A 12,271-nucleotide genomic window follows, 5' to 3' on the forward strand; every position below is an offset into this window, starting at 1 on the left:
GTGGCATGAATTACGCGATTCACGCAAATGAGGCTTCATGAATGACGCAATTTGCGCAAAAAAGGTGGCACAAATGAAACGATTCATGCGAATGAGGCGCCATGGATGATGCGATTCGCCCCAATGAGGCGGCACAAATCACGCGATTCGTGTAAATAAGATGACACAAATGACACGATTCATGCGAAAGAGGCGGCATGAATGATGTGATTCACCCCAATGAGGCGGCACGAATGAAGCAATTCACCCCAATGAGAAGGCATAAATGATGCGATTCACCCCAATGAAGTGGCACGAATAAAACGATTCGCGAGAATGAGGCAGCAAAAATGATGTGATTTTACTGTGGCGACCCCTGATGACTAAAGGGACTAAGCCAAAAAAAAAATTAATGAATGATATACACTGTCTGCAGAAACACTTTCATTTTCATTTGCATAAATCGTGTCATTCGTGCCGCCTTATTCGCATGGACCAAAATCTCTGATGAATATTTCGTATCATTCGCAAAATCGAATATAAAAATTTGGTATTATTCGCAAAATCATGCACGAATGACGCGATTTGCGCGAATGAGGCGTCACGAATAATGTGATTCGCACGAATGACCAGATTTGTATGAATAAGCCGGTAGAATGACGAGATTTGCATGAGTGAGTGGTCATGAATGACTCGATTCGCACGATTGAGGCAGCACGAATGATGAGATTCGTGCAAAATGAGGCTGCACGAATGACGACATTTGCGTGAATGAGATGGCATGAATCCCACAAGTCACACAAATTGGGCGGCACAAATGACAGGATTCGTGCAAATGAGGCAGCACAAATGACGCAATTCGCGCATATGAATCGGTGTGAATTGAATGTTTTGCTCATTTGATGTGCTTAACAGTTGATTGGAAACTCAGAACTTTAGCTGACATTCGAGCTGTGTTAACCACTCAGGAGCCCGCTCTAGTATGGCGTGAGTATGACAAACTGCCTGTTGTTGGTGTCCCGAGGAAAAATCCTGCTGCTGACACCGGACAACAGCTCATGAAACTGGACTCGGTTCAGTCAAAAGCACCGGTGTAAGCTTCCATCATGCAGGTATAGTTTCTGGAGGAGTTTATAAACTCACAGAGCTGAGTGCACCTCTGAAATCACGATTGAGTGGACTCAGACACAGCGCTGAATGAATCTATGCTGTTTTTCAGCCTTCTTAAAGCACATAAAGCACAGCTACTCTCTCAATAAAATACATGTTAGCCATTTAGCAACAAGACTAGAGTCACTGGACAGGCAGAAGCCCTGCCCATGAAGTGAATCTGCATCTATTGTGAAGCGAATTTCACATGCGAATGAAGTTGAACAAGTAAAATGTTCATGTTCAAGTCGTTTTTGGTGTGAACGCACCATAAGAGAATTAGAAATATGGAGTTTTAGGACGCATAATTGAAGCACAAACATTAGTCCTGTTTTTAATCTGCCACTATGTTGATGCACAGGCCGTTGTAGCTCCGCTTTTTTTTTAAAGAGCACAATCTCATTTGAATTTAAAGTGACAGTCAACAAAATGACACTATTTGGATCAAAGCCTAAAGGGGTAGTTTCAATAAGTTCAAGGCAGAATCAACGAGGGAATAAGAATGAAGTATCTGGATCTCAGTAAGGTCAGACCTTATCTAATAATTACGGATTCTTTGCTGGCACCATCAGCCTGATTCCCTCATTGAGTTTGATTCATGCTGTCATTACACCGAACATAACGGACAATGTTTCTTTTCCACAATTTTCCACACAAAGAAGCTTTTGCAAGCCTTTAAAGAGGAAACGGCTCTAAATGACGGCCTAAATGTGGCCATAGAGTAGTGTGCGCTGTGAGTAAATGGTGCGTAAATGTCAGTGTAACGGTGGCTGAAGTGCTGGAGAGGAATCTGGGCGGCCTCACATTGAGATTGATCATTTTAAAGCTGTGTTTTATTAAATAAGGGGCCGGATAATTGAGTATTCCAGGAAGGGAGAACGGGAAGAGCCGTTTGAGAAATGATGGTTGGCCGCTGATGTCTGTTTGGTTTTAATGGGAACACTTTAGCTGGCTGGAGCAGATCCAGAAAAGAGCTCGTGAAATTCTGCCAGAGTGAACTTTAGGTTTGCACTGTAGGAGATTCAGAAGCGATTAAGGATAAAAAAGCTCTACAATGATGACCCGGATCTTACCTGGATCTGCAGGAGCATCTGTAAGTCCCTTTTGTTTTTCTGAATTTAAGTAATCATGAACTGGAAGCTGCAACCATTTTTTTTACGTTGTGATGCAGTCCATAGAGAAACAGAATATGAAATAAGAAAACAGTGGGCGTGGCTTGTTTTCATCTACTGCGATTGTATGTAGCAAAGTAGGCATTACATTCAGAAAGTTCTGGAAATGGGTTTCAGGAGAGTTATTACAGCTGCGTAATGGGCTAAATATGTAAGCCACGCCCAACACCTCAGACAAATGTAATTTGACATTTTTTCATGACATGCACAGATTAGTTGTTCACCACAAAACAAGCAATGTGAGCAAACAAAATCATATGGTTAGATTTGATTTCATTTGCACTTTCATTTGAGATGATTGTGTTAGACAAGTTATAGCGTTGTCAACAAATTTGGGAGTAACGCGTTCCTCAGTAACACTTTACTGTATTCTAATGACATTTTTGAGGAATTCAGTAATCTAACGAATTATATTTTAAATGTATGTAATTTGATCAAAGTTACTGTAGTTGTAAAAAAAAGGAAAGCTTAACGTTAGGTGGATGCATTACGGGTGTCAGTTTGTCCTCTTCTGTGTTGCCATTGTGTTTTCTAAAGTAAACGAATGTTTGTGTACACTGCTCTTCTAAAACAGCATAAGTGCGACGTATTAATGTTACATAGCCCTACTAAAGTTATCATATTTATGTTCAATGCGACATCATCAGCAAAACCAACACTTTTCTCATCCGGCTGGTAAGAAATTAACATTTGAACGGAAGTGGAATTGCGCCATCTGCCGGTGAATTCATACGTATTCAATGTATTATGTTGTGGGAATTCACTGACGGATTTATTTCCTACATAAAATAATTTTAAAAGTGACATGTTAAAATTAAGATATAAATTCCTAAAATGAATGGCATAAATGACAAATTTTTGGCACATTATAACAAACTATTTCTCACTGACATATCATTTTGACCTGTTGTTCAATAATTGTGAATTAATATCTTACAATTAAAACATAGTGAGTCATAATTATCCTTAACCAAAGCATGATTTTTTAAATTATGCTCCCATGTACAGTGCTTAGCATATATGAGTACACCCCTCACAAATCTCTCTTTTAAATTCATATTTTTAATAGGAAGCTATACAATATTATATTTGTGCATAAACATTAGATAAGTCATTATCAAAGCCAAACCTAGAGCTTATCTAACAAAAAAACTTAATAACTCCAAAAAACTAATACACCCAAATTTATATGTTATAGAAAAATATTTAATACAAATTTTAAATGAGGAAAAATTAAGAGAAGCAAAAAAAATAAATAAGATAAAATAAACTGTTGATATTTTGTAGGTTGTATTTATTTATTTATTTATTTATTTTTTGCAACATTTTGCTTGAATTTAATTTTATTATCTTTCTATTTCTAAATATGTTTGGTGACTTAAATATTATTTTAATAAATATATCTGTTTAATAAATCTGTTTTGTTTAAATGCACCAAAATATATTGCCTGGAAATGGATGAAAATATTCCTTTTCAAAATGGGAGTACTCAATTCTGCTGAGCACTGTATGCCATAAATGTATTTTACATACAGTCAAGCCTGAAGTAATTCATACCCCTGGCAAACTCTGACTTAAAGTTTAGTTTTAATGTAAATAAATGCTGAAAAAAAATCCCCAATATGCCTCTTGTACATCGTCTTATTATTTTTTAATCAAAGCCAGTGTCATCTCTGGTAGAAAATAAATTAATTAAATTAAGTAAGTTTAAGTCTTGACTGTAAATATTGTTATTTATTTACACATTTATTATTATTACTATTAATAATTATTACTTTTTTTTTATGTCTTATGACCTGGTAATGGTCTTCCATACAGTTAAAGTCATAATTATTATAGCTCCCCTGAATTATTGCCAAACCCCCAGGGTTAAATAGGTTTACTAGACAGGTTAGGGTAATTAGGCAAGTTATTGTATAATGATGGTTTGTTCTGTAGACTGCCGAAAAAATATATAGTTTAAAGGGGCTAATAAATAAATAAATAAATTATTTTAAAAATGTAAAACTGCTTTTATTTTAGATGAAATTAAACAAATAAAACTTTCTCCAGAAGAAAAAATATTATCAGACATACTGTGAAAATTTCCTTGCTTTGTTAAATTTAGTAAAAGTAGTAAATAAAATAAAAATTAAATAAAAATAATAAAGATGAGTCAAATTAACACTGGTTCAGATTTCTTCATGTATACTTGTTAATCTTTAATTTTCATTTTTTACACACTGAAACAGCCGAACACTTTTTATACATAAATAGTGCACACTTTTCATGTCACATGAACCTTTGTGTGTTAGATCAGTATCTTAATTATAATGGGCTCCCAGTTTTCCCATCCAATCACCAGCTGACATTCTGTCGGAGATTATATTTCAAAAACAAGTTGACCTGTATGACAACATGGGTACAGTGAATAACACATGCTTCAGTAGCAACTGCTTCACAAACGTACTAAACAACACACAATTTGTTTAAAAGAAAGAAAACAGTACACACAAACAACTATAATAATAATGATAACTAGTGTCCACAGCAATGTACAATATCATTATAACCATGCTGTGATGTTTTATCAGCTCTATAAATGCTCAAACTCTTTAGTCTGCTGCAATAATATTAAAACTGAGACCTTGACTTGAGTGTAAATGGGTGGCTGCTCTGGATGGTGTTGACAATGATTCCTGGTTGGATGTATCAACCTTCTTGGTGTGTTAGCTTCATATTCTGCTTGGGAAAGACAATTTAAAATTTTACATAGACCTTTAATACACCTGAGGTTAGACATAAAATGAATCCAGGTCTGTCTGAGCTGCGTGTGAAATGTAAATCGGACATCAGAACTTTCTATCATTGTATGCGGAGTTGTCCTCTTATACAGCATTTTTGGGACTTGAGTAGACAGCAGCTCGACGCCCTTTTAAATGAACATTTCCACTGGGAGCAAAGACTTGCTTACTGGGCCTCAATGATGATATATTTATATATATATATATATATATATATATATACAGTATCTATCTATCTATCTATATCTATCTATCTATCTATCTATCTATCTATCTATCTATCTATCTATCTATCTATCTATCTATCTATCTATCTATCTATCTATCTATCTATCTATCTATCTATCTTTCTATCTATCTATCTATCTATCTATCTATCTATCTATCTATCTATCTATCTATCTATCTATCTATCTATCTATCTATCTATCTATCTATATTTGTTTGATTAAAAAAACGCTCACTTTGTTATTCTAGTTCAGTAAATATTACATTAGAGCACTTTTTTCTAGCATACATCTGGATTGTGAGAAAACCTCTGTGAATAAAAAACTGCTGATGAAGTGAAGTCATGTTGTTTTACCAGTTTGAAGCTGTGAAATGTCAAATGAAGGCACTGGAAATGGGAGGAGAAAGCTCTCAGCATTTTACACATCTCTCTCTCTCTCTGTTTTTGACTTTTCTCTGCTCATTAAGCTTGTGCCGGCAGAATGGCCAGTCGAACAGTGATCATGTATGTGGAGATCGCCTGTTTTGTGTCCTGTCTGAGTGGCTGGGTTTTAATCTGCTCCACTATGGTCACTGAATACTGGATCGTGTCAGAAAGTGCTGAAGTGGTCCTCGCCGCCGGTGATTTTTACTCAAACCTTTGGATGGACTGTGTTTCAGATGCTACAGGAGCTTCAGACTGTAAATACTTTCCCTCCATGATGGACCTGCCTGGTAAGGTTCAAAGGGGAGGAAAAAATCTGGTGATGTTCCGTGGGAACTTCGTCTGAGGAATTTTGAAAAAATTTACTGGAATTTATGGCAAAATTTATTTAAATTACTTAGAAATGTAGAGAAATTACTGTAGATACAACCTTAACTATAGGCTACAATGTAAAAAACATAATGGCAAAAAGTCAAGACAACAAATGTTTTTATGTTGCTTTAACTTTAATTAATCAGGTTTCAACTCATTTTTTAAGCTATACGATGTTTAACTTAATATTTTAGTCAGTTTAATTGATGTAAGTTGAGAAAAGTTCATTTGATTCAACTAAAGATTTAATGTAGCAAGAAGTTATTACAGTGTAAACACAAATAACACATTAAAAACAACATTTTTGACCAATTTAATTGTAAGTGGAACTTTTATTCTTTCACAGATCAATACAAAAGTTTAAGAGCTACATGTAAATATTATTAGTGTGTGTGGGTTTTTTTCCAACTATTTGCTTAGTCAGTGTATTTGTTATTACAACGGTAAATGTTGGTGCACAGCACAAGCATGTTTTATGTTTAAAAATAGATTTATGTAATTTAAATGGACAGATAGACATTTCTAAAAATGTTGTGTGCAGGATTCAAGAATATACTGGTGCATGCGGTCCTGTGTGCATGTGATTTGAGACGATAGCAATAGAATTTGTTGTTATTTAACTTAAATTATGCAGTAAGATATTTTTTTCCATTACAATGAAGTACTCCGTCATAGGTTAACCTTCGATTTAATAAATTACCAGTTTATTTACATTAATTCCTGTTAATTCCCATATATTCCATCATAAACTACCATGCATGGAAAGTTTCCTGCTATGAAAATTCCCGGAATCCTGGGATTACAATACAATTGCAACCCTAATTACAATAGATATTGTGTCATCTTAAATAGAATAATATTAATACAATTATTCATTTTCTTTTCGGCTTGGTTCCTTTATTAATCTGAGGTCGCCACAGCAGAAAGAAACTCCAACTTATCCAGCACATATTTTACGCAGCGGAACCTAACACTGGGAAACACCCACCACACACTCCTGCATACACTTACTTAGTCTATAGCCAATTTAGCTTATTCAATTTACCCATACCACATGCCATTGGTTTGTGGGGGAAACCGGAGCACCCGAAGGAAAGCCACACAAACATGGGGAGAACATGCAAACTCCACACAGAATTTTACTGCACACAGTGGCGCAGTAGGTAGTGCTGTTACCTCACAGCAAGAAGGTCGCTGGGTCGTTGGTTCGAACCTCGGCTCAGTTGGCGTTTCTGTGTGGAGTTTGCATGTTCTCCCTGCCTTCGCGTGGGTTTCCTCTGGGTGTTCTGGTTTCCCCCACAATCCAAAGACATGCGGTACAGGTGAATTGAGTAGGCTAAATTGTCTGTAGTGTATGAGTGTGTATGTATGTGTATGTGTGTGTGGATGTTTCCCAGAGATGAGTTGCGGCTGGAAGGGCATCCGCTGCGTAAAAACGTGCTGAATAAGTAGGCGGTTCATTCCGCTGTGGCGATCCCGGATTAATAAAGGGACTAAGATGACAAGAAAATTACTATTATTTTACTGTACAATTTTGTACTTTAATTTTAATTATTTTACTGTAAATTTGTGTAACTTAACATCCATTATTTTACTGTCAATTTCCGTAATTTAATGTCCATCATTTCACTGTCAATTTCTGTAATTTAACGTTCATTATTTTACTGTACATTTATGTAATTTACGTTCACTATTTTACTGTAAATTTCTATAATTTAACAGCTGTTATTTTACTTTTTTTTTCGGCACCCCAGATATAATAAAATAATGTATTTTTTACAGTGTACTATACAAATCATTTAAACTTAAATTATATAAAAACTGACTTAAAACATGAACAAATATGTTGTCATGACTTATTGATCATATTATTTTTACATAAAACTTTTTACATTGTGTAGTAGTGCTGTTTTTACTATTTTTAAACAGTAAAAGTCATATATACTTTATATAAAGCAGTGTCTCAATCAGGAGATTGAGAGATTGTTGTAAAATCAGCATTATCTCTGTGTGTTTGTTAGCTTTCCTCCACATCTCCAGGGCTCTTGCTGTCATCGCTGTGATCTTTGGCTTTTGGGGGGCTGTTCTTACTCTCATTGGGATGAAATGTACCAAAATCGGAGGATCTGAACTGGTCAACGCCAGAATCACATTTGCTGCAGCATTGACATACATGGCATCAGGTATGAACTTTTTTTAAGGGGATTCTTGCTTAATTCATCAATTGATCCTCATACGCTGATGTACTGGTGTGTTTCACAGGGCTTTCTGGAATGACAGTTTATTCCTGGTGGGGAGAGAAATCACGCTCTGAATATCTGGATCCATATTATTTGGATTTAAAGTACGTAATTAGGCATTACTTATGCAGTAATAGAAGAAAAGTTTTACAGTTGCAGTCATTTTTACAGTATTGGCAGAAAAATAAGCTTTATTTGCTGAATGTTGCTGCAGCACAGTGGCTCAGTGATTAGCACCGTCGCCTCACAGCAAGAAGGTCGCTGCTTCGAGTCCTGGCTGGGCCAGTTGGGATTTCTGTGGGGAATTTGCATGTTCTCCCCCTCTGGTTTCCCCCACAATCCAAACACATGCGGTAAAGGCAAATTGGGTAAACATTTGTGTCTTGTGAATGTAAGAGTATGGGTTTATGGGTGTTTCCCAGTACTGGGTTGCTGCTGGAAGGCCATCCGCTGCATAAAACATATGCATAGTTGGCGGTTCATTCCGCTGTGGCGACCCCTGATAAATAAAGGACTAAGTCAAAGGAAAATGAATGAATGAATGTTTCACTCGATTTATTATTTTTCTTCAATTTATTTTCTTATTTCGGCACTCGATTTATTACTTCTGAGTAAAGTTGAATGTACGGGCTCAAACTTGAATATAATTCATTAACAATTACATTATATATATATATATATATATATATATATATATATATATATATATATATATATATATATATATATATATATATATATATATATATATATATATATATATATATATATATATTTAGTTTAGTTTTTGACAGATTAATTGAACACTTTTCTCTTTTATCAGGTGATCTAATAGATTTGTTACTGATGACCACAATCTAATTTACCAATTTACTTCAATCAATTTCATTTCATTTAATAATACATTTTTTATCCTTTTTACATTAGTTTTTTAATTAATAATATTTAACAGAAAATTTGATGATTCTTAATCTTGAAAATAAATTTCAATAGTAGTTTTTGTGGTCCTCAATAAAATAAAATGTTATGTATTAAAATGTGTATAGTTTGTTTAATACAACTTCTTGATTTTAATTTAATATTAAACTGATATTTGTATTAATTTTACATTTAATTATCTCATTACATTTAATTCTGCATTTTATAAATAGAAGTTTGATGATTTTTAAACTATGAAAAAATCTTTTATGTGCAATAGCAGTTTTCTTTTATAAATGGATTCACAGTTAAGTAAAATATAAAATATACAGTAGAAGTCAGAATTATTAGCCCAGCTGTTTATTTATTTCCCCAATAATAGTTTTAATAACTCATTTCTAATAACTGATTTATTTTTATATTGGCCATGATAACAGTAAATAATATTTGACTAGATATTTTTCAAGACACTTCTATACAGCTTAGTGACATTTAAAGGCTTAATAGGTTAATTAGGTTAACTAGGCAGGTTAGGGTAATTAGGCAAGTTATTGTAATGAAGGTTTGTTCTGAAGACTATCAGAAAAAAATAGCTTAAAGGGGCTAATAATTTCGTCCTTAAAATAGTTTTTAAAAAAAATTCTAAACTGCTTTTAATTCTAGCCAACCTAAAACAAATAAGACTTTGCCCAGAAGAAAAAATATTATCAGACATACAGTGAAAATTTTCTTGCTCTGTTAAACATCATTTGGGAAATATTTTAAAAAAAGAATCAAAGTGAGGCTAATAATTCTGACCTCAACTGTATATATATATATATAAAATTTATTCCTTAATTTTTATATTTCATATTATATATTTTTTTTTATTATAATATGAAAAATGTCAATTATGTTTCAAAAGATGTGCTGCCTTTTTACCCTTATTTCTCAGGTATGAGCTTGGTGCAGCTCTCTTCATCGGCTGGGGAGGCTCGTGTCTGATTATAGGTGGAAGTGGAGTCATGGGCTATTTCTCTGGAAAAGAGGCTTTTCCCCAAAGGTCTGGTTTATTAACATCATGGAAACAATGCAATGACAAGATACTATTTGCCAAGCATAAAAATGTGGTTACATTAATAATTGTTTGTCTTCCATTTTCTCCAATCAGTTTTAGTAAACAATTCAGAAAACCACCAACCTATTTGACAGCTCGGACCAGACGGACATACATGATGGGCTCCAGACCCACGACAGTGGTGATTCCTCCGTCGCAGCAGTCCTACAGCAAGAGGAGAGCCAGCAGAGTGAGCAGAGCCAGTCGGGGGAGGACAGAAACTCAAGAAAGTCAGTCTTCAAGATCTGTTCGGCCTGCCTGGCCTCTTCTAGACTCTGTTGTTTGACCTATACAATGCAATATGTTTCTGGATCAACATCTTTATTCTTCCTTGAACAGCTTTCCATTCGGCCTGGGACAGTAGAGGGACAGTATACAGTTACTTCTCAATAAAAATAAGGATTAGTGCTTCATTATTGTTATTCACCTGTTATTTCCCTCTGATTTTAGCAATATATAGGGTGAGGTTTAGGGGTTGGAGTTAGGTTTGGATTTAATTCTCGCATAGGAATGAAGGTCAATGATCAACAAAACATAACTAAGAAAAAATAAAGTAGCACATATAGGAAAATCAGGTTCAGTGAAGTAGCCATTCATTCATTCATTTTCTTTTCAGCTTAGTCCCTTTATTAATCTGGGGTCACCACAGCAGAATGAACCACCAACTTATCCAGCATATGTTTTACGCTGCCCTTCCAGCTGCAACCCATCACTAGGAAACAACCATACACACTCATTCACACACATACACAATGGACAATTTATATCAATTGAATTGTTTTAGATTTAAAAATGATTTTTATTTCCTGTGGATTTGTATGTGAATTTTTGTGTGTGAAAGAAATATACAAATTTTAATTATTAAATATAATACACTGTGGGGTAAAAATTCTATGGATACAAAAAACATTATTGCTATTAAGAACAATTAAAGAATCCAGGCATAGAGGCTATGATGGTCTCATTATTTGATTGTTCATGTGTATTCAAACTAAATATTGTGGCTGCATTGAAAATGTCGATATGCACCTCACAGTCTTTGCATACAGCTTTCCATTCACTGGTCTAAACATTACATTGCAGTGTTAATGCTACAATAAATGTAAACAGGCTATAATAAAAAGCTGCAAAAGATTGTAAAGGAACATCTGAGGAACCTCAATCAACTGAGGAATCACAGAACTGGGATCTTCAGAGGTGAAACACTACTAATAAACACCACTTGATGGAGTCCTTCACTAACTGATCATGTCAGGAAGATTTCTGATGAACTGATTGTTGAAAATATTTTCCTGACTATATTGAACGCAGGTTTAAAGATAATTATATTTTTACTCTCAATGTCTACTTGCTAAAAACATTTTACAGACTTAGGAAAACTAGAAAAAGGTGTATTTATTAGATAAATACTTTTATTTTTAGGTATTTAGCAAGTCATCCACTTGAAAATGAGGTTTACCTGAGTGCTTTCAACACCATCAAAATGGTTTTGTCCAAAGTAAAGCCTGCTTTGTGATTTTAAGCACCCCATGATATACAAAAGGATAAGGACAAGTCATAAATAGCACATCTTTATGTGCATACACTTTAAATTAACAGTTTATCATCGATACTCGAATCTCAACATTATGTTAGTTCACCAATCAAGTCTCTTGAGGGCGGGCTTTTTGGAGAAACTAGGAAATATGACGTTTTCATGTTAGCTGAGTAGCGGTATAATTAAAGTAAGACATATGAAAAATTAACGTGATTTTTCACAAATGAAGCTTGAGCACACACTGCTTTGCGTCCCATAAACACAACCAAGCTTTAAAAATGCACTCTGGATCACCGTTTTAAAATAATATTTTAGTCACCAAACATATTTAAAAATGCAAAGATAATACAATTAAATTCAAGCAAAATATTGC

The 12,271-nt window shown here is 34.4% G+C and overlaps 1 protein-coding gene across 1 annotated transcript; it reads left to right on the plus strand.

Moving 5' to 3' along the window:
- The first annotated feature begins 1,861 nt into the window (after positions 1–1,861).
- Positions 1,862–10,772, plus strand: cldn10d (claudin 10d). The gene is made up of 6 exons (XM_021476989.3): positions 1,862–2,221; positions 5,780–6,025; positions 8,129–8,290; positions 8,370–8,451; positions 10,200–10,307; positions 10,416–10,772. The coding sequence occupies exons 2-6, from the start codon at positions 5,794–5,796 to the stop codon at positions 10,645–10,647; spliced, it is 816 nt and encodes a 271-aa protein (XP_021332664.1). The 5' UTR covers positions 1,862–2,221; positions 5,780–5,793; the 3' UTR covers positions 10,648–10,772.
- The last annotated feature ends 1,499 nt before the right edge of the window (positions 10,773–12,271 follow it).

This window comes from Danio rerio, chromosome 6, assembly GCF_049306965.1.
Source record: "Danio rerio strain Tuebingen ecotype United States chromosome 6, GRCz12tu, whole genome shotgun sequence".
NCBI classification, from domain to species: Eukaryota; Metazoa; Chordata; class Actinopteri; order Cypriniformes; family Danionidae; genus Danio; species Danio rerio.

Coding starts and splice junctions, on each gene's coding strand:
- cldn10d (XM_021476989.3), top strand. CDS start 5,794: ATGGCCAGTCGAACAGTGATCATGTATGTGGAGATCGCCTGTTTTGTG. Junction 6,026..8,128: donor CTCCATGATGGACCTGCCTG/GTAAGGTTCAAA, acceptor TGTGTTTGTTAG/CTTTCCTCCACATCTCCAGG. Junction 10,308..10,415: donor AAAGAGGCTTTTCCCCAAAG/GTCTGGTTTATT, acceptor TTCTCCAATCAG/TTTTAGTAAACAATTCAGAA.